Source organism: Notamacropus eugenii, chromosome 1 (assembly GCF_028372415.1).
Source record: "Notamacropus eugenii isolate mMacEug1 chromosome 1, mMacEug1.pri_v2, whole genome shotgun sequence".
In the NCBI taxonomy this organism is placed as follows: Eukaryota; Metazoa; Chordata; class Mammalia; order Diprotodontia; family Macropodidae; genus Notamacropus; species Notamacropus eugenii.
In genome coordinates this window covers 639333106-639356863 of record NC_092872.1, presented here as the reverse complement: position 1 = coordinate 639356863, position 23758 = coordinate 639333106, and the positions used below count along the sequence as shown (strand labels likewise).

At 40.0% G+C, this 23758-nt stretch overlaps 1 protein-coding gene across 1 annotated transcript in view; it reads left to right on the top strand.

Annotated features, from left to right (window-relative positions):
* The window catches only part of SLC1A4 (solute carrier family 1 member 4), a 47700-nt gene that overhangs the window by 2490 nt on the left and 21452 nt on the right, over positions 1 to 23758 (top strand). Inside the window, exons 2-4 of the mRNA XM_072635406.1 lie at positions 15200 to 15242; positions 17226 to 17288; positions 21920 to 22095. Coding sequence (XP_072491507.1) covers positions 15200 to 15242; positions 17226 to 17288; positions 21920 to 22095 — 282 coding nt within the window. The remainder of the gene's footprint in view (positions 1 to 15199; positions 15243 to 17225; positions 17289 to 21919; positions 22096 to 23758) is intronic.

Below are 23758 nucleotides of genomic sequence, written 5' to 3'. Positions count from 1 at the left end.
CAGAGATCTAAAAATGGGGGAGGGGTGTTCTGTCCCTTCTACCTATCAGATAGAGAGATATCCCTTTCCCAGAGTCCCAAATGAAAGACTCTCAAACCCCAAACATTTTGTCCTGGTTGGGAAACTAATTACTCTGGGTTTAAGAGGATAATGTTCATTCATGTCTCATTCTTTGTGGCCCCCTTTGAGTTTTTTTTGGCAAAGATACTGAACTGATATGCCATTTTTTTCCCCTCATTTTATAGATGAGGAAACTGAGACAAACAGGGTTAAGTGACTTGCCCGGGGTCACACAGTTATCAGGTGTCTGAGGCCGGATACGAACTCATGAAGATGAGTCTTCCTAATTCTAAGCCCGATGCTCTATCCATTGTGCCACCTAACTACACTAGCTACTGTATTTGAGACAAATAAAAGGTTAGGCAGTCCTTGAGCATTAATTAGAATAAAGGAAGGAAAAACAAAGGTAGCTGGCTTCACTCATCCTAACACATCAACCAGACTTTAGGAATTCAGAAACTTGAAACTCTTAGGGGTGGAGTGAAACAAATAGGTAACATGCAATAATCAGTCATATTCATATAGTGCTTGGACAAGTAACAGGCACATCTGTAGTGAGTTCTGTAATTGTTGGCTGTTATTGATCTCAGGGAATGAGAGTAATAGTAGATTTCCTTCCTCTTCAGTGTGGCCAGGTCATCTAAGTGGAAGTCAGCTGCAGTGACATTCCAGGTTAGGGGTCTAGCCTTACTGTTGCAGTGGAGACTGGGAAGGGGAGTCAAAATCCCCTGTGTTGCAGCCAGTCCAGCTATGGGTAAAGAGCTTATTGTTATGCCTTGATCCTGCGCCAGTGTGGTTAATTGACTTTAAATGTTAGCTTTTTAAGCCCCCGTTCACTTTAGCCAGTTTCTCTATAGGTTCAACTCTAAAATAATTGGTTTCTTCAAATTCAGTTATCAGTGAACCCATGAATTCTTGCCCAGAATGTGCATCTTGGTATGTCTGTTATAACATGATCTTGACTTTTGCAAGGAATGCATAGGGACTCATCAGTCCAGAGCTAGAAGAGACCTCAGAAGTCATTCTAGTCTCACCTATTGTTTTACAGATAAGGAGAGGAGAGGGGAGGGTTGAGTGACTTACCCAAGGACCCACACATTAGAGATGCAATTTGACTCCAAATCCTTTTACTCTTTCCACTGTACCACAGTGCTTATTTTCTGTTTTCATAGCTTTGCTTAAAAAAAAAAAAAGTTCATGAGGAAGAAGCGATTTAGGATTTGGGGAGCCAAGGTGGTACAGTGGTTTTATCTTCCTGAGTTCAAATCCAGCCTCAAATATTTTCTAGGTAGGTGACCTTGGGCAAACCACTTAACCCTGTTTGCCTCAGTTCCTTCATCTATAAAATGAACTGGAGAAGGAAATGGCAAACCACTCCAGGATCTCTGCCTAGAAAACCCCAAAGGGGGTCATGCAAGGAATTGGATAGGATGAAACGATCGACCAGCAACAACAATTTAAGATTCAAGCATAAAGACTTAAGAACCAAGTGGGAAAGTAACCCATGGAGTTAACAGCATCAGTTTCCTTTCTCCAGGTTAGTTGAGTTAATTAATGCCTTTCTCCCTTTAAAAAACCACTTTCACACATTACCTCCTTTCATCTAACAGCCTTCCCTTAATGCAGGTAGGGCAGGTGGAGGCCTCCTGTTTTATTGTTAAACAAATGGGGAAGAGAGATTAAGGGATTTGTCTGTGGTCACACAGCTCTTTGGTAACAGCCACGACTAAAAACCAGGTTTCTCACTCTTAGTCTAGTGGTCTCCCTACTCAACTAAGCCGTCTTGGTTGGCTATGGAGGCCAAAGTCATGAGGATAAAGCCTGTGTGAGACAGGTAGTTATGCCTCCAGTGCTGGCCATTCATCTCCAGAAATGTAAACCTTCTTTCCCAAGGTTGTAGGGAGGAAATCAATGCAGATCTAGTTCCCTACAGAAAAAGAAAAAGATAAAAAAGAAATCGCATGCCTGGTTTCTTTTGGGTTTATAACAGCAACTTTTTGGGAATGAATGTGTGTATGTATTATATGAACTTGTGGTTTCATCAGCGTGGGTAACTCATTCCAGTCAAGTTAAGCATTTCATCAGTGCTTTTATCAGGTGCTAGGCCTCAGGTATATGAAAATAAAACAGACCATGCCCTCAAGGAGCTGTAGTTGTGCACGGGTGGGACCATAGGTACACAGAGGAGTTAGTACAAACAGTAAATGCAGAGTAGTTTAGGGAGGAGAGGAGAACTCTAGCTACTGGAGGAATCAGAAAAGATCCCCCGAGCTGAACCTTCAGTGGAGATAGTGATTCCAAAAGATGGAAGGAAGGAGGAGGGGTGAACATCTTATGCTCTCCCTATGAGACTGCCTGTACAAAGACCTGGAGGTGGGAAGTTGAATAGCATAAGGGAATACTTATTCTAACATATATTGAGGGAATAATCTCCGGTGTGTTCTACAAGGGAAATGGCAAGTAAGCAGCTTTGGATGGAAGAGAATGGGAAGGAGAAAGATCATCTCCAGCTTGGTTCTGAGCATTTTTATTGTCTGTCTGTTTTTCCAATCTAGGGTGTGTGTGTGTGTGTGTGTGTGTGTGTGTGTGTGTGTGTGTGTGTGTGTTATATTGACAAAGCAAATTAACATATATACCTCTATGTTTGTCTGGGGATATATTTGTGCAAATATTATATTTATTCATTATAGGGTCTACATGTGTGATTTTCTTGAGACAAGAAGCTTCTGGAAGAGGAAACTCTTCCTTCAGGTGTGACTCAGCTCCTCCTCTTTGATTTATAATCTTAGATATTGGTTTGAAACACTGAAAAGATAAGTAAGTGACTTGTCCAGGTTTCCAGAGCCACTATGTGATAAATGTTCCACTGGTGGGGAACCTGTAGCTTCAAGGCTACACGTAGCCTTGTCAGTTCTGGGTGTGGCCTTTTGACTGAGTCCAAGTTTTGCAGAACAAATCCTTTTATTGTGAGGATTTGTTCTGTGAAGTTTAGATTCAATCAAAGGGCCACACCTGAGGACCTAGAAGGCCATGTGTGGCCTTTAGGTCGAAGGTTTCCCATCCCTACTTAGACTCAAACACCAGTGCTCCAGGCTTTGAGACCAGTTTTTTACCCAAGATGCTGCTGCCTCCTCTGTATTCTCAGGATCACTATTCAAATACTGCTGTCAGACCACAGCGAAGTAACTGACGAGAAAAAAAGAGAAAACATTGAGTTTTGAGCCACATGGAAATATTTTCCTAAAACTCAATATTCTACAAGTTAATATTCATTAAAAGAAATGTTGTAATGCATGACTGGTTTTTATGTGACTTTTAGACATGTCCTTTGACAATTTAGGAATCTCAAGTTTCCTTGCCAAACTGTAGTCAGATGAGACAGGAGGTTGGGTAGAACAAAGATACTCAACTATTCTTTTAGAGAGAGTGAATACAGCCAAAACCTCACTTACCTGTCAGCTACATATCTTAAAACTCACCTGGAGATGGTAATGATGAGAATAATTGCTTACACCTACATTTTTGGGGAGTTTATGGAATGCCTTCCCTTTGAACAAGGCTTTGTTGGGTGTCATTTATTCCAACTGTATGTAGCAGCCACAGTAAATGACATCAAATCTCATACACAAAAGCATATGTCTTTTTCCTTGCCCCAGTCTCACTTCAGACCCTATTTAGCCTTTCTTTTCCACATCATTCTAACAGTTTATGCAACATCCCCAGTGCAGAGCCCTGTGGGATAGGATTTGGATTTCAGAGGACCAGAGGTGGTGGGTACTAAAAGGTGATGTTGTGAAAGTAAAAGCAAGTTATAGCTAATAACAAGGGAGGAATTGGGGAAAAGAAATGATCAGATGTAGGAACTCAAAGATCTTTAACTGCTCGGCATATTTTTGGGATCATTTGGTATATTAGGCAAATAGTTACCAAGAAGCATCGTTATAGTTAATATAGACCACAGGCCAAGATTTAATATTCCCCATGGATGACCCTGAGTCATCTAGAAAAGGATAAATCACATTCTGCATGCCGAGTTTAAAGCAGACAGGGAAAGATATCTGTTTTTGAGAGATTTTCATCCAAAACAAATAGTTTTAAAAGTTTTTGAAATTGTTTCATTACCTGGATTGAACCCTCCAAAATTATAAATGAGACACCATGGTAGGGATATTTTGTTTTCATTGTTTAAATAGGATTAAAAATGAAGGTAAATGAAATTGAAAAAGACAAGAAGCTCTGGTCCCATGGAGTGGAATGGGGTGGGGAAGGGGGGAAAACTAGCAAAACAGCAGCTGAAACTGATGTGGTCCATGAATGAGTCATTAACCATGGGAGTGGAGCAGGAATAGTTTGCTTGGAAAACACCAATGAAGTTTTAACAAATTGTTTAAAAATGAGAAAGTAAAGAAATCTTCACAATCTGCACCTTTGACATCCAGGCTTTTTCTCCACCATAAAAATTTACAGGGACCAAAGTGGATAAACCCAGTCAAGGAGTGATATATTTTACTCATTGAGAAAACCAGGGGTTTGGTCCAAGATCTTTAAGGCTCCTTCCAGTGCTGAGATGCTGGCTGACCGTGAATGATGTGAGATCATTCCACGTCGGAACGTTGCCTATCTGAGTTGTATCTATTTTGTCAACTTGGAAAGAAAAGGAAACTTTTTTCCAATTTTTAAAAATTTTCATTTATAGTTTTGCATTCCAAATTCCATCCTTTCCTCTCTTCTTCACCCCTCTCTGAGACAGTAAGCAATCAGATATAGGTTATGCATGTGCAATTATGTAAAGCATAGAAAAGATTCTTTATTACCATGAAGAGCCCACTCTTTACAGGGTGTCTAATAGAGACAGGAGGAGAGTTCTCCGCCCTTTGAGTAAACAGTGAAGTCTTGTAGTAGTATGTCAGCATTGACTTCTAGTCTCTTATGACACTTAGTCCCCAACTTTTTCCTCTTCATTTCTCAGAAGTTTATAAACACCAAGGGTAGTACTACTGAATCATAACAGGAGGTGTCTTCAATTCTCAGGCCCTCAGTTTACTCCCAAGCTTTGTAAGGAGTTCATTTGTTTCAGCAGGAGAATGAGGACTCAAAGAATGTAACTGTGACTACCTAAGAAAAATATAATAATGTATGATCACAAAGATGACACCTGGAAAAAGTGACTCGGGAAGTTTTTCTTTTCTAAATATTGACCTTCCTTTATTTTTGTCTTTTATTACTGGAAGTAGAATCGGATGTAATTATTAAGCCTCACAATGGTTAAGACTTAAGGTGGTATAGGGTTTCTTGTCCCTAAAAGAACTTAAGAATGTAGCTTGTTGTTATTGACTGTTCTACAGCATCAGTGTCCCACTAGGGATAATATCCTGAACATCTCAGGGAAGTGAGAGTCAGTCTTTTCCCAGGAAAGAAATAACATTATTATGATTTAATGGAAAGAGCAATCTGTGAACTACAAAATAAATAACTGGGCAAAAAAATAAAGACTATTGAATTTCAGAGTAAGAAAACCCCAGGTTCCTATGCCAACTCTGCAACTTGCTGATAATTTGATTTTGAGCACATTCCTTAACCTCTCTAGGTCTTGGTTGTTTCATCTATAAAATGGGAAGAATGCATGTACCGTCTCCCTCAAAGGGTTACTGTAAGGAAATTGCATATGCAGATTTGTGGTTCATTTGTCCATTAATCAACAAGCATATATTAAGTGCCAACTATGTGTCAAGCTCTCTGCTAAGAAGTAGGGAAACAAAACCGAAATGGAGTGGCCCCTGTGTTTAATGGGAAAGACACATACATAAGTATAGACATATATATAAAAAAAATACCTAGAGAACTGAGAGAGGCAAGTACTAGTGACTGGGGGGCATCAGAATAGTTTTCATATGAAAAAATGGCTCCTGAATTGAGTCTCTGAGGAAACCACGGATTCTAAGAGGTACAGGTGAGAGAGGGGTCATCCTAGATCTGGGAGACATCCAGAACTGGGGCAAAGGCATTTCACTCAGCTGCTCTGATGAGGCTGCCTCCTTCCTGGTCTAAGATTTGGAGCATATGCTGAATTTTTATAGCAGAGTGCTTTTGCAGACCCTTTGCTGTAGAGAAAAGGAACTTCCAGTAGTGGAAGGCATCACATCACATCGCAGTGGTCATCAAGGTAGTAGAGAAAAAGAATTATACAAATACTCGTGTTGCCTCCCCGTAGCCAGAAACTTTCCCTAGACTGACTACTTCCCCTAGCTCATTTTCCACTCCAAGAAAGCCAGAGAACTGACACATTTTTTGTTTTTTAACAATGGGCACTGAGGATAATAAATATTTACATATATTTCATACAGTGCCATATCCTGTCCCCAGGTCCCCTTTGAAATTTTCAGTTAATTCAGTAAAAATCTTTTGAACATTAAAAAAGATTGGTTTTTTTGCAAAGGTAAACAGCCCTGGAACATAAAAATATACCTTAGGAAAAGTTAAATAGTTGTACATTCCTGTCCTATATAACAAGGAAATGGTTAGTTGACTTACAGTAGGCCCCAGACAATGAGACTTGGCCGAAAACACCAAACACCCGCAAGACATAAAAGCTGAAAGTTTCAGATGCCTTGAAAGTGCTCTGTAGGCAGTTTGAAGGCAGTGTGGCCTAAACTTTTTAAAAAATCAAAATTCACAGGTACCATTTTGCTTTGTTTCTTCCTTGTCTTCTCCAGACCTCTTTCGGGTTTTGCTGAATTTAAGCGAATTTCAGGTAGCTCTAGTTTTGTCAGCATAGACCAGTGGAAGTATGCTCCGTGTCTTTATCCATTCTTCCTGGGTTTTTTGTCTTTGTTTTTTTCTTTTTTTGAGGTCCAGCAGCATAAAAGAGGCCTATTTTTCCATGCCTAAAGGGACCTCGTAGATATTTTGATCTAATTTCCCCCCCTCCACTCCCATTTTATAGCTCAGAAAACTGAGGCTCAGAGAGGTTAGGCTTACCCAAAGTCATATACTAGATGTTGTTCTGGTCCTGTGAATTTTATCAGTACCTGGATTCCCAATTTGCCTGAGAAAATTGCCTAGGGGACTTGAAAGGTGAACTCCCCTGGCCACACAACCAGAATGTCTCAGAGTCAGGTGGAATTTGAACCTGGATGTTCCTGACTCCAAAGCAGCACCCTTTACCCACAATACCATGCTACGCATCACTTGGTGTGATGCTATTTGGTAATCAATAGTCAGCAATTCATCTAAATGACTACTGGATATCACTTTTATAGAGACAAACCAATTATTTCTAGGGTCAGTTGGAGGAGATCTGGGTTGAGAAGAGAGTTGTTCTGAGTCCTTTATGAAGACTCTTAAATTCATAACTGAAGAAGACCATTCTTCAGCATGGGGACCCCAAGGCCTAGGTGTTCCAAGATCCCCTAGCTGGGTGATAGATCCCAAGTGTGTGTTATCTACTGTGATCTGGCTCCTACTGGGGTCTTAGGTCACATTTGACTTAAGACCAGCATTTAGCAAAGTGGCTGGCTTAGTAATTGCTTTGACTTGAATGAGGCAGGACAGCCTGTTCCCTTGTACAGTAGGCATAGCCCGCCTTCATCGAAGATCTGGGACTTCCTGTTTCAGAGAGGAAGCAGGTGAGAAATGAGGAAAATAATAATAGCAGCTAACATTTGTATAGCATTGCAAGATTTGCAAAACCTGTTTTATATCTTATCTCATTCGATTCTCAAGCAACCCTATTTTCCCCATTTACAGATGAGGACGCTGAGGCTGGCAGGTTAATTGATTTGCCCTGGATCACACAGCCAGTGAAGTGTCATCCAAGTTCAGTTCCCCATCCACTTAACCATGTAGGTGTAGTGTCTCCCTCCAGTAGGAAAGGGAATGGGGTGATGAAGGGGGGGGACCCACAAACTCTCATTTCTTCTCTTTCCTCCTAGAGTCAGCCTTATATAGAGGTGTATATAAAAAGGAATAAGCTGTGATTTTTTAATGAAAGGCTCTCTCCTCGCCCGAACTCACTCCCAATTTCTCTGACTCTGCCAGAAATCTCAGCAATTAGAGATGGATTTGGTTTGAGAAATAAACATCCTCATAGTAAGACTGAGGAGCTTTCAAGCATTCATTCATACCCTAAGTATGAATTAGATAAATCAGATTTTCTGTATCCAGCTGAGGGGATTGAAAGATTAGAAGTTTTCATTGAGGGCATAAGCCAGGGGGCAAAGGTAAAGGTAATTTTGCTGCGGTACAGATGATCTCAGAGGTCCTTTCCAACTCTAAATTCTTCTTTATTATTATTATTTTATTTGTTTTCAGTGTTCTACAATCACTTCCATATAACTTAGATTTTTCCCCTCTCCCTCCTTGAGTCAGCATATAATTTTATATAGGTTCTACATATATATATGCCTAATAAATACATTTTCACCTTAGTCATGTTGCATAGAAGAATTAAAATGAATGGGAGAAATCGTAAAACAAAACATAATACAAAAGAAAATGATCCGCCACATTCTGTGATCGAATTCCATAGTTCTTTCTCTGGATGTGGAAGGCATTTTGCCTGAAGAGACCATTGGAAATATTTTAAATCCTTGCATTGAGATGAAGTTCTAAGTCTACCAGAAAGAATCCTTGCACGCTATGGTTGCTGCTATGTATAAAGTTCTCCTGATTCTGCTCCTTTTGCTCAGGATCAGTTCATATAAGTCTTCCCAGGCTTCTCTGAAGTCTTCTGAGCTCTAAATTCTGTGATTTTAGGATAGACTAGCTGTAGAAGTAGTTGACGCAGCAAGAGTACAGAATTAGGGCAAATAGAGTCCTCGAGCCAAAGTGCAGAAAGGGAGTTAAAATAAGATTGCCAGAATGGATCTCCCCAAACCTATGGGCTCAAGGTTATGTGGTGCAATTAGAAGTACAGAGTGGTATTTTTATTTGCTTTAGTGGGAGCTGGGGGATGACATAGGTTAGAGTAGGCATTTACTATGTGTTTCTTGGTTGGCTGACTGATTGACTTGGCTCCCAAGAACTCTCCCAGTTAGCAGAGCCACTAGACCTAGTTGAGAGCATTCAGAAGTCCAGGTGACCCAAGATGAAACCGGAATGTTTTGTTTTAGACTTAACTACTTCTCTTTTTTTTTTTCTCATTGGCATTCTTCCATGTATTAACATATAGAATCAATCAATCATTTATTTATTTATTTATTTTTCGTTTTCAACATTCACTTCCATAAGTTTTAAATTTTCTCTGCCTCCCTCCCTTCGTTCCTCCCCGAGACAGCATGCAATGATACAGGCTCTACATATATTCTTTTTAAACATATTTTCACATTAGTTATGTTGTATAAAAGAGCTAGAACTAATGGGAAGACCCATGAAAAAGAAAAAAAAAGCAAATATTATGATTTGATCTGCACTCAGACTTCATATTTCTTTCTCTAGATGGAGGTAGAATTTTCCATCATGAGTCTTTTGGAGTTGAATCAAACATTTATTAAATGCCTACAATGTGTCAAACAAGAAAAACTAATGGGTGAAGTGGATAGAGTGCCACGCTTGAAGTAAGGAAGTCTCACCTTCCTAAGTTAAAATCTGACCTCAGACACTTATTAGCTATGTGACCCTGGGCAAGTCACTTAACCTTGCTCACCTCAGTTTCCATATCTGTAAAATGAGCTGGAAAAGGAAATGACAAACCACTCCAGTATCTTTGTCAAGAAAACCCCAAATGGGGTCACAAAAAGTTGTACACAACTAAAATGACCAAACAGCCACATGTGCCAGATAGTTGTTCTTTGTTCCTTGTTCTCAGAGAGAACTATGGTATCAAGGAGGTGATGCCATGACATGCAAGTGAATTGGATTTAAGTGAGGGAGGGCTGTGCAGAGTCACCAGCTTCACTTTCTCCTCTGAAGGCATTAGAGTCCAGTGACCATATGTAGATCAGGATGACGAGATGGCCCCAGCCAGATGTAGTGCTACAAGCTAGAGATACAAAAAACAAACAAAGGCTAAAGATGGTCCCTGCCCTCAAGGTGCTTACAGTCTAAGGGGAAGACAATATACAGACACACATATACAAAACAAGCTATATACAGTAAAAAACAGGAGACAATTAACAGCATTAAGGCACTGAAATTGAGAGGTTGGGGAAGGCTTCTTATAGATGGTAGGATTTTAGTTGGGATTTAAAGAAAGCCAAGGAGGTCAGTAGTTGAGAGCAGAAGAGAAAGAGCATTCCAGGCATGGGAGACAGCCAGAGAGAATGCCCAGAGCTGAGAGATGGAACAGCCAAGAAGCAAGTGTCATTGGATCAAAGAGTACATGCTGGGGAGTAAGATGTAAGAAAACTGGAAAGATAGGAGGGCGCTAGGCTAGGAAAGGCACTGAATGCCAAAGAGAGCATAGAGTTAATTGGAATGACTAGAAATTATGGAGGAGGGTAATATGATTGGGCTTATGCTTTAGGGAGAACTATAAAATAGTGAAGATTCTATAAGCAACCTAAATAATTAGTCTTATTATTTTATACTCCCACATTGTGGGTGGCACAAAGAGAGATAAATTTTAATCGTTGAAATGTAGATGCTAAAGAAATAGCAGGGGGGTCTTCTATAATAAGTCCGGGTTACAAAATGCATCCATCATTGGTTAATTTCTGCAGTCAAGAGTGGTTCCCCATGGTCAGCTTATCTCTTCACAGGGTATCAGACCTGCTCAGAGACCTAAGAGGTCATTCAATCTAAATCCCACATTTTACACATGAGCAGATGACTCCCAGGAGATGAAGTAGTTGCCTATGAAGCAAAACAAATCTCGATTTATTTGGAATAAACTTAATTGGACAAATATTTGCCCTTTTCCCCTCTTCTTCTGTTTGCTGTTCTTTGCTATTAGTGGTTGCCACTCCCTGGCTATTTGTGATTCCTTAGAATGGTTTAATGCATTAGGTCTAGAACAAGGTTCTTAACCATTTTTGTGTCCAGTGAAGCCTCCCAACCCATTATCAGAATCATGTTTTTAAATGGATGAAATAAATTACATAGGATTACAAAAGAAGCAGAAAAAGGAAAAAATTATATTGAAATACAGTTATTAAAATATTACCGAAACAATTTAATAGGCCCTAGGCTAAGAACCTCTAGCTAAAAGTTGTCAATTATCAGAATATGGGATGACCTCATATTTCTCTAATAAGTTGTGATGTTGCCCATAACCAAATAATAATAGCTATTAAAGTTTAAAACTGTACTGAGATTTTTTTTTTGAAAACCTAATAAAAAGGTGTTTTACTTGTGTTTAAAGAATGCTGATGGATCAGGGTTCAAACTCCACTCCTTCTAAGGGGTGGATCAGACTCCAGGGTTAGAGATGAGTCCCTACCCTTTGGGGACTCTAGTCAGAGACACCCAGAGGCAGAAAGGACTTCAGAGGCCTGTTCCTAGTCTACCCCACATTTAAAGAGAAACCATTCTACCATTCTAGTCAGCAAGTATTTATTAATAAACAGGCTGGTCACTGCAGTAAGGACTGGGGATACAGAAGCACAAGGCAACTGTGCCCTCCTTACATTCTAAGAGAAGAGATGTGTGTGTGTGTGTGTGTGTGTGTGTGTGTGTGTGTGTGTGTGTGTGTGCACGCGCAAATAAAAGTAGTTTTGGGAAGAAGGACCCCAGCAGCTTGAGGGGATCAAGAAGGGCTTTGTGGAGAAGGTTTTGTTTGAAGACCTATAGTGAAGTCAACTCATTCTACTTTTAGATAGCTGTAATTTGACATTCATTCATTCATTCATTCATTCATTCATTTGCGGTTTTCAACACTTTTAGAATATCTTGAATTCTAAATTTCCCCCCCTCCCCAAGATGGAGTGCAACCTGATACAGGCCATACATGTACAGTCCTATTAAACATATTTCCACATTAGTTAGGTAGTAAAAGAAGAATCAGAGTAAAAGGAGAAACCAAGAGAAAGAAAAAACAAAACAATAAGAGAAAATAGCACGTTTCAATCTGCATTTAGACTCCACAGTTCTTTCTTCGGATGTGTTGAGTCTTTTGGAATTGTCTTATTTCATTGTTAAATAGTTGTAATTTATTAGGAAGTTTTTCCTTAAATACCTTCCACCCATTCCTTGTTCCCATTTTTGCCCTCTGGGGCCAAACCAAACAAGATTAGCCCTCCCTTCCATAGGACAGCTATTGACATACCTGAAGGCAGCCTCTAAGGGCTCACCTACCCACCTAGGGTCTTCTTTAGGCTTAAATATCTACTTCACCACTCAGGGTGCTTAGGGTAAAAGGACTGAGGTGGCATTTTACCAGATCCTGGGATGTCTTTCAGATGTGGGCAGCCCCACATGGTGAGGCTGGTATACCCAGACATCCCATTAGGTTAACCTCATGGTACAAGCTGGGTTGTCAAAATAACTCGCTATCCCTCCTGCCCCAGCGCAAAGTTACCCTGTCAAGTCTCAGCTCTTTGTCCTGCCTGGCTTTGGACTCTGCCCACCTCTGTTTCTGTTTGTACTTCAGCTCTCCGTTTCTTTCCCTGTTTGCATTGTGACTGTCCTGGGAGAGCTGACTCTGCCTGCCTTTGAACCCCATCCTTGTCTCCTCCCAGAGGTCATGTTAACTCCCCTTCTTTATCTGACCCTGAGTAACTTTGGTCAGCTTTTATCTACTGCTCTACAAAGGAACTCGACCCTGCTAGCTATCACCTGTTGTCTACACACCTGCATTGGGACTGTCCCCAAGTGAACAGTCAAATGACATTCAACATCACCTGCCTTTGAAGCTACTGGGTCCATTTGAAGCCATTATAGGCAGTGAGCCACATCACAGACTAACATGAGGACTAGTGGTCAAGCTTTGGCCCAGCCAACTCTAGGAGACTCTCTGGGGTCCTTTGTTACACCAGAATCTTGTATCAAATATTACTCCAAGTAAGTGGGTGCATTGCAGAGAAAGGAGCAGGAGAGAATCATGCAGGTTGCCCCAGTGTAGTACTCTAGGGACAGAATGAACCTGTTGGGGGGTGGGGAGGGAGGGAGAAAAATGATGGGGGAGGGTTGTCTAATCTTGAATCCTATCAGGGACCAATTGTCAGCCCTATAGGTGTTCAGAATTCTCTGGGCTTTTCTGTCGGAAAAAGGAAAGTTTTCTTCAGCTGGCCCCACCACACTGGAGGATTCCACAAAAAGGTAGCTAGGATGTAACATGAGTCAGCTTCACCAGCCTGGTGCATTCTGTCATGACATGGTTTCTTGCATCAGCCCAGGACATTCCACCAAGAGTCAGCCAAGACCAATTAACCTCCATGTGGTGGTGCTTCTGCCTCCCTACCCAGACACAGACAAAAGCCTGGAACATTCTATCCTGAGATCTTCCTCACCCTCTCCCCTTCCCACTCCACACTAGCCCAGAATATTATATCAAGAGTTAGCCAGGTCCTAACAAGCTCCATGAGGTATCCTTCTCCCCATTCCCTCCAGCAAACCTGCTGAATTGCACCATGAGATGCCCTAACCACCAGCCCAGGACATTCCACCATATGGTAATCATTCCTCAGCCTTCACCAGTTTAGAACATGCCACCATGAGGTAGGTATCCCTGTCCTATCAGCATAGGACGTTATACCAAGAGATAGCCCTGCTCCACTCCCACTAATGTCATGAAATGCCTGTCCTTACCTTACCAGTCCAGGACATTCCATCAAGAGATAACTAGGAAATGCTTTCCATGAGACAACCCCACCAGTCTAGAGCATTCCACCAAGAGGTGGTCAGGACCTCACCTGTACAATGACTGGAAAGATTCCTACTCCCATGAACCAAATAGGGGATGCTGGAGACCATAGGCTCGCTTGCTCTCCACTCTCTAGCCTTCTAAGTCTTGGAGTCCAACATTGCTATCCCTTGTATCTCACCAGTCAGCCAGCAAGGTCAACCTTTCACCACCAGGCCACCTTGCCCCTTGGCCTAGGTCTGGAACCTCCGCTCGGCCAAAATTAAGTCAACATGTACTAGGACTTGATATGGAAAGATGCTTGGACCAGCTTTGCTTCAATGCTCCACAACCAATGAGGGACAGTCTTCATATTCCCAACATTAGGTCTGTTGACCCCTGGCTTGTCTCAGAGCCCTGACCTCTCTTTAGGGTGAGAAAATCAAATCAACATCCAAGTATAAACCTTGTGCAGAATGGTTGCTCACAGAGAGGGGTGTGATCATGTGTTATCTTATGTTCCCTTGCTTGCTAAATGAAGGCTGCCTAGGTGGGAGCTCCTCCCCCTGCTACCTAATCTCCATCTGCTTCATCCATTATTTCTAACCCTGCCCTTATCTTGCTTTGCCCTCCCTCCCCTTTGTGCCCTCTGGAAGTCTCGTTCCATTGTTGATTCATTGCCTTCAATATTTAGCCCCCGACTCTAATGTTCCTTGTAATCCTAGAAACCTGGCTTTGTGCAGATGACGCCGTTCTGTGGACCACTCCCTCCCTCATGCTTAACAAGCACTGAGCCATGAAGAAAAGCAGGCATATTCCTTGATTCTCCCTGCCCCCATCCATCAGCAACCTCTTCTTGCTTTGGGGTTCATTCCATTCAGATAATGAAAACAGCATAATAATGTTAATAGCAATAATGATTATGTAACAATGATAGATTTATTGGTATCAACATGTATTTGTTGTATGTCATAACTATATTTCTACTTAATATAAATATATTTATATAATGAGGGGTGCTTCATAAAGACTGATTTCAATGTTTGTTGAAGATGCCTTTTTAGGAGAGTCTCTGTTGTGGTTGTCCACTCGTTTCAGTTGTATCCAATTCTTTGAGTTCCCATTCGGGGTTGGCTTGGCAAAAATACTGGAATGGTGTGCTATTTCCTCTTCCCACTCATTTTACAGATGAAGAAACTGAGGCAAACAAGATTAAGTGACTTGCACAGGGTCACAAAGCTAGTAAGTGTCCAAGGCCAGACTTGAACTCAGAGATGAGTCTTCTTGACTCCAGGACAGGCGCTCTCTCCATTCTGTCATCTAGCTATCCTGGGAGAGTCTCTATTACCAGATATTTGACTACTTCTTTAAAAATTAGTGGAATATTCATCAATCCAATACGCTTTTTTTCTTTTCCACCAGAAACCTGTTTCCATCCAATCTTGTGGTAGCTGCTTTCCGCACGGTAAGAATGCTTTTTTTTTTTTAAATGAAATATAAATTGTTAAAACCCTTAAAAAAGAACTTGAAACCTGGAAGAAGGCTGTACAAAATTTTGTGGTGTTATTAACTTAAGATGGGCTCCACAAGGGTTGGATTGATAGCACTGGACTAAGTTTTTTTGTTTGTTTTATTTCTAAAGATCTAAGCCATTCAGTCTAGAAAGTGGTAAATGCTTCTCTGTTTGTCCGAAAGTATTTTTTCACAGGAGGATTTGTTCACCTTTTTTCCTTGGAGAAAATTGAAAATTATGACCTGTATTAGGTTATCTCTATAGATGGCCCTATAAAGGTGTAATAGTCACTTTCAAGTTGAAGAAGGACCAGACTTTACGAATACCTCAGAGGACCAAACTGAGTCCATTGACACAGTATATATCTTTTTTTTTGCCCAAAGCCCCCCAAAAAAGAAGCAAAAATTTTTATTTTAAAGTAAAGTTATACATGCTTATAATTTTTTATAATTTATAATTATATGCTTGTAACCATTTGTATTTATTATTTATACTTATTGCAATATATGCTTATAATTATTTGTATGTAAAGTATATTTCATGAATGGGAGAAACTGTAGTAAATTGTAGTGAGATAATTTTTTAAATGCACCAATTGGTTCACCCAGTTCTTCTGTTGTTAAGGATTGTTTGTTTTTAAAACCAAGAGGTTTTTGTAAAATGTAATTTAAAAGGTGTGATGCTGAGCCTCTGTGTGTGGCTTAAGTGAAGCGTACTAGATGGGAAAATGGAAGGTTTGTGGAACCTTTCTGTGTCTCTCATGGTGGGGAAAAGGCAAGTTTCTTTTCTTTTATGTTGATCACAAAATCTAAAAGAATATTTCAGAGTCTGTCAAAACTCAGGAAGCTAAAATTGATGTTCATAAAAGGTGTGTACCAGTAGCTGGTCCTAAAGCTGTCCCCAAGATACTTTTGATCTTTCATTATCCAAATCTTCTTGAATGGTACCCAGGATAGACTCCCCCTTACTGTGTATCCTACTCTCCAGTGAGTATTATTACAGTGAGACTTCAAGATGAAGATATATTCTCAAGCCATAGATAGGACAGAAATCAAGGAACAATTACATTTCAGATAGGGCAGCTAGGTGTCAAAGTGGATACAGCACCAGATCTGGAGTCAGGAAGACTCATCTTCCTGAGTTCTAGTCTGACCTCAGACACTAGCTGTGTGACTCAGGGCAAGTCACTTAACCTTGCCTCAGTTTCCTCATCTGTAAAATAAGCTGGAGAAGAAAATGATGAACTACACAGAAAATCAAACAGGGCTGAAAATGATTGAACACTATTTCAGATAAATGTGGCAATAAAGAGTCAGAAGGAATACGTTATTGCTAACCTACCTACCCAGTGTGGAAAGCCAAAGACAGATGTTAACCAGCACATAAAATAATATAAAATCCCTGGACTTGTCAGATCTAAAATGAATGTTGAAAATGCAGTCAGGAGTCATCTTGCCTCTGGTTTGAGCCATGGCAGATTAATAAGTGAACTTTGTTGTGCTATAGAATTAACTATTAATAGAATTAATCATAGCTAAATCCTACTAATATATTGAATGACAATATAACGTGCACCTCAATGGAATAAAATTTTACCGAAGCCTCTTTCTGGAACCTACTTGTTCCACAAATATAAGAAGCTTTGCACCCAATGCTCCCCCCCCACCCCTTCCCTTCTCCTGCATATTTCTGGAACTACTTGGAAAAGTGATGTCTAAGCCTCCATCCTATTTCTTTTGCAACTTTTGTCTCATTTTCAAAAGCAGGACTTGATTTAGAACACCTGAGTCAGAAGGTCCCTCTTATGACTCAGCTTGAATGACAACCAGGGAGGTTAAAAGGAAATCATTAAGCTGTTGTAGATACACATTGTGTTCATTCTTTTGAGAGAGTTGTAACCACATAAACTAAGGCTTGTTTTTCTCTTGCTTACAGTATGCTACTGACTACAAGAGGGTCATCCATAACACAACCTTTGGAAACATCACTTTAGGAAAGGTAATGACAGCTGTGGTCACTTACTTGCTCTGAAAAGTATTTGACATTTTTCAGAAGTTTCTTCTTGCCACCTTTTCCCTACATTGTTTAACAGCCAGATTTTCAAAGGTTATATTTGGCTGGAAGGTCGTAACTTTGGGCTTTTGTTTGATCACCGATGCAGATGGTGAATAGGGAACCAGAGTCTAGTTGGAGAGCTTGGGAGTCAAGTCAGACAAAGAACTGGCAGATGAAGTACTTTTCCATTCTTAAGACAAAACAAAAGATTTTTCAGAAACACAACTGACTTGTTGTTTTGGCTCCACTGGCCCAAAGTTGTATGTGTTTTAAGTTTAGTCAATATCAAAGCATTGTGCAATCCCAGAGAAAGAATTTTTGAAAATCATCAAAGCATACAAATAACTCTGCAGTTTGAAAATTATTTCTGCTTTGCCTCCCAAGCTCAATGCAGGTATTTCCAAAATTTGCTCCCATGTTCTACAGATTAAGCTTGATGAATCCTCGTGGATGTAAGACTGTGCAAGGAGTGCAGTCATAATAATAGTTATTATTATTATATATTTAGCAATGTATAATATAACATATATTTAGCAATAACAGTAAATATTATGTTATGTTATATTAATTATATTATATTAGTTATAACATTTATGTAGCATTTTCACGTTTGCAAAGCATTTTACATATTTTATTGGCTCCTTATATTGACCCTGTGAGATAGTTGCTATTACTACCCGCATTAGGCCAATGGTAGACCTGAGGGGAAAACGGTTAAGTGACTTGGCCAGAGTCTTAACCAGATTAAAAGATAATTAGGAAATTATTTAACAAGAAATAAAAATACCATAAAACATAGATAATATTATATTTTAAAAGTAAGTCAATATGTGGTCAACGGGGATCCTTATGTATGGTTGGTTGTTTTTAAGAATTGAATTTAAGGATCTGAAGTATTAAAATGCAAAAAGTGGTAATAAGTATAAAGTTTGTAAGTATTTTAACTATTAGAATTTAAAAAACATTAAGTATATAGTTTTTAAGTACTAAGTTTAAGTACTGGGCATTTCATTCCTAGTCCAACTCAGGAATAAGCTTGTGAGACCAAGCCCTTTAAGGCAAAGACTGAATGACCATCTGTCAGGGATGTTGTACAGGGAATTCTGTATGAGTGGGAGGTGAGGCTCGGTGGCCTTTCAGAGCCCTTCTGACTGTAAGATTCTACCCTTTGCTGACAAGATTTTTCACAGCTTTTTGTAGTCAGTCATTTCCCAGATGACAAAACCCAGAGAAGCCAACTGAGGTGTCCAAGGGGAACACGGCAGTCAGTAGGAGAGTTGGAAATCAACCCAAGGTCTTCAGATTCTAGGTGCAGCGCTCCTTACACTATCCCATTCAATCTCCCAGTCAAGACCCACAATGACTTTTTAATCAGTGCACTGGGCAGAAGCCTAGCCCATTTACTAATTAGCAGCTCTAACTGATCCTGTGGACCTCCTAGGAGAAGAGCAATTCCTTCGCCAGCAAAAGCTTCAGCAAATTCTTCTAGGGCAAAAGTTTGCCCCTGGAATCAAGTTGAAATTAAGCACCATAAGCAGCTGCTGTCTGCAGACTGTTTGGGGGGACTACTTACTAAGTACTAAGTACTTACTAAGCTTCAGTTCATAGGCCTAATTTAGTCTCATATGTTTTCTCCATCCAAAAAGCACACTGCATGTTTCCACAAACTCAGAGATGGTCAAGCCCAATTCCCTCACTTTATAGGTGAGGACACTGAGGCAGATTTTGAACTCAGGACTTCCTAACTTCAAAACTTGCACTCTATGCTCTGCTTCATTGAGCTGCCTAGCCTGGTGACTGAAACTTAATAAGCTCTGACTAATAATCTGTAAAATGATGGGATTAAGCTAGATAATTTCTATAATTCTACACAGGTCTTGAGTAGCCAGACACAAAGGCTTGAATCATTTTTAAATTGTGTCATCCTAGCCCCATTAAATCAGGGTCATCTCTGTCTTTTCTTCAGATGCCAAGTGGCACTTATATTTTTCTCAAATGGAAGTAAGTTAAAATTCATTCTCTTTTTCCAGAATTTCAGGACACCCAAGAGAGCTAGAGAAACCCTGGGAAACAAAGAATAAAAATTCAAAGGAAACCTCCATTTCAAATTTCATTCCTTGAGATTTACTCATAAAGCAGAAGAGGGAAATTAGTTACCGTAGAACACAACCCAACAATCTACACTGCCATTAGATGTATGCAGTCAATCCATATAATTAGCATATGAGTAGGAAGCCTTTTCTTCTTCTTCTAGGTACCAGTGGGTACTATGCTTTGTGTTAATCCCTTACAACATAGGATGTACATGAAACCCACTGAAAACCTGAACACAACATAAAGATAGAAGAGTAATAAAACTGAAAACCATACCTTTTGTTCTCCTTCTAGGGAATTCTACCACTATTCAGTTCAACAAGTATTTTTATCTATTTTGCATTGTAGAGGCTGAATCTCCCTTCACCATTAGAATGTAGAGCTTCTTAAGGTCAGGCCTTGTTTTATTTTTTTGTATCTCCTCCAGCACTTAGTACAGTTCCTGGTAGATAGTAGGTGGTTAATAAATGCTTGTTGAATTGATCATTGAATGAATGGAAAAGTATTAATTAAGCACCACTGTGTACAAAGTTATGGAAATACAAATAGAAAAACTGCCAATCTTTGCTCTTAAGAAGCTTCTATTCAGATGGGGAGATAACACATTAATTCTAGGATCATAACTGTGGATCTTCCTTCTCCCCCCGTATGTTACTTTAATCACAAAGCTTTTTTAGGTTTCTTCACCTGATTGTCTCTTATCAGGAATCTGGCTAAAGAGAGCCCAGCAGAAGCAGCACTGAAGTCAGGAGACCTGGGTCCTGATTTTAGCTTTGTCACTAATTAGGCATATGACCTTGTGTAAGTTACATCAGTAGGTAGGGGTTGAACTAGATGATGATTAATTTCCTTTCTAACAAAAATTCTGTAATTCTATCAGCTGGAACTCCAATTTCCTGTGTTAGATTTGGTATTAATGGTATTTGGTAACTAGATTTGGTGTTAATCTATTTTTCTTATCACCCAGAGTCATAATGTAAATTAACAGACAAGAATCAATCAAATTAGTCAATTAATTTACTTTACAAAGTACTTTACTTTATTGCTTACATAGAATCTGGCTACCATACACCACAGTTCTATCTAACAAAGTTCTGGATTTCTTTTTGAGTCATTCTTTCAATGATAAAGATTGTGGATATTAAGAAAGACATGTTATTATTTGTTCTTCATTTTCAAAGAAGACCAGTGACATCATGGGGTGATGTCTTGACTTGCACATCAGTTGGATTTAAGTGAGGCAGAGATGTCCAAAGTCATCAGCCTTACTCTCTCTTCCAGTCATGGAAGTCCAGTGGCAAGAGAGACATAGATATAGGAGAAAAAGGAACACTAACAAATAATTCCTCCCATATAAGAACTCTCCCTCTGAAAACAATGCTAGGAGAAAATAGATTTATAGGTTAATTCGAGAATAACACTGGGATAGTGATGGGGCTGGAACTGTGATTTTACTGGGAGGGGGAGTTCCCATTGAGAAACTTCCTCTACCGTTGCTGGTCAATGATATCTGAGCGGCTTTTAGTCTCAGAGTTGCCTAGCGCAGTGGCACCAAACTGAAATAGAAATGGTGGCTACTAAACCACATAGCAGCTAGGTAGTACAGTGGGTAGAGTGCCATGTCTGGAATGAGGAAGATTTGAGTTCAGATACAATTTGAAGACACTTACTAGCTGTACAACCCTGGCCAAGTCCCTTAAGCCTATTTGCCTGAGTTTCCTCATCTGTAAAATGATCTGAAGAAGGAAATGGTGAACAACTCCAGTATCCCTGCCAAGAAAATCTCAAGTGGGTTCATGAAGAGTCAGACACTATTTAAAAATGCCTCAACAAAACAGTGGCACCTACCTCACATGGTTGTTGTGCAGATCAAAATAGGTAATATTTGTAAAAAAAGTGATTATGCCTGACACATAGTAGGAGGTTAATTAAATGCTTATATTCTTCTTTCTTCCCTTTCTTCCTTCCTTCTCATGTTCTTCCTCTTTCCCCTACTTTGCCTGTACTGTTCATTCACCAAGCCCACCAAAACTTTATAGAACTCAATTTTCTAGAAAGGCTTCTCTGAAGAAGCATTCTATCTTCATTCTCTGTCTCTACCCCTTACATGCCTGCAGCCACCTTATGGATTTTGCTCATCAATAGCTTCCTCTCCCATTTCTGCCTTTCCACACTCTTGTAATCTCTCTCTCTCTCTTCCTCCCAGGATAACCTCCCATTTTTCTGTGATGGCATTTCATGTGACTGATGCCCAGACAGAGCTTCTAATTCATTATTTCTCATTCTCAATTTTCTTTTTCTGTCTCCTGATCATGTTTCCTCTTCCTTTTGCGGGTCCCATTAAAGAGGAAGATGAAATAAAACCGACTCTTTCTTCCCCATTGCCTTGTTTCAGTCTGACCTGAAAACCCCACAGGGCAGATTTCAGTATCTCCCATTTTCTCACACAAGTCTGAGGCCTGACTGCGGTATCCTCTCAGTCCGTGCAGGTCCCCTATGGCACCGAGATTGAAGGGATGAATATTTTGGGCTTGGTCCTTTTTGCCCTGGTCTTGGGAGTGGCCTTGAAGAAGCTAGGCTCAGAAGGAGAAGAACTGATCCGTTTCTTCAATGCGTTCAATGAGGCAACAATGGTGCTAGTGTCTTGGATTATGTGGTAAGTGCAACTTCCTCTTCCTATCTCCCAAGTGCATCCTGCCCTTCCCCTAGATAAGAATGTAGAATTAGACATTCAGGCTACTTAGCCGTGGGTTTCATTTATGGTACCAAGGAATATTGAAGGCACAGAAGCAATGTTCTACAGGGGGAGAACACCATCTCTGAACTAGCACCAGGGTTCAGTTCTCATCTGTGAAGCTTATTGCCTGTGCCTGTGTGACCCTAGGCATATGACAACCTCATTGGACCTCAGTTTTTTCATGTATCAAATGAAGGGGTTAGACAAGATGACTTTCAATGACTTTCAGAGTCCCTTTCCACTATAGATCTGTGTGACCCTATGATCTTATAACTGGTCCTCCCTGACTTTAACCTCAAAAGTACCCCATGTGCCCAAACCAAACTGGTTTCTCATTTCCCATTTCTCCTATCAATAGCCCAACTACTGATTATAGGAATGGCTTTTTTATTGATAAATATAGCGAAACCTATCTTGAATCTCTTTATATTTTCAATCTGCACCATCTCGTGGTGGCAGTGAGTTTTATAAATTTGTAATTTAGTGTATAAAGCAGTTTTGTCTTAATCTTCTTGTTTCCAGGGCCCCTGTACTGATCTGCAGGAGTTAAAGGGACCAGTAACAACCATTGTGTGCCCTATTTATACTGTCCATAATTTTAAAGGTTTTGATTATATCCTGTAGTAGGTTTTCCTACACTGACAGGTCTTGGTTCTTTTTTTAGTCACTAAAAATAATTTAAAAACATTTCCTGCTTGGAAAAGTTGGGAAATAAGGGTTTTCTAAGTTGACTTTGACTTGACCCAGAATTTTTTTTAAAAAAAAGATTCTAAATTTAGCAAACTCTAAAAAAATGGAAAGCTTTCAGTCGGACAGAAAAAGAGGATAATATATGAAACTTATCATCTCTGTTACATATAGCAAGTAAATATACTACTTTAAATTGACTCAAACTGGTTGTCCAAAAATAACTATTCATTTTTATTAATATCATCAAGAGTTTGACCCTTTAAAAAAATATATCACACATTGATTTTTGGCCCCAATGACCAGGACAATTTGCTTATCAGAACACATTTTCTTTGTGTGTTAACTTCCGCCCACCATCAGTCATAACATCCAGGGCTTATCCTCCCACATACCTTTCATCCACAAAGTACTTTCTTCTTTGTTAACCCTTCCAAGATTCCCAGCCCTTCCCCTTTTCCAAGAGATTCCTGGAAAGGAAATGTTTTAGTTACTATTTTGTAGATGAAGAAGGAAAGATGCTTAGAAGCTGTTGGAAATTCTAAGAATGGGTGGGAAGATGAGGAGAGCCCACAGCGTCCCATGATTATCTTTCCCAACCTGAAACATCCTGTGTTGGTTTTGATTTTACCCGTGTAAACATTTCAGCTTTGTATCACTGGTGTTGTTTGGGGAAAGATCTGACACTTTCCAAAAGGAAAAAGCCTAGTGGGGTTTTCAAATCACGTTAGTAGTTTGAGGTTATTGGCTTGTCAAACTCCCAAGGGTGGTAGCCCTCGGAAAGAAGGAAGCCCTGTCTTTTTAAGCCCCTTTTATCTGAAACCAACAGTTGGCACAGTCATTCATTCTTTCAAGTGGATGAGCTGGTGATACTCAGGCAAGTCCCCAGGCTATC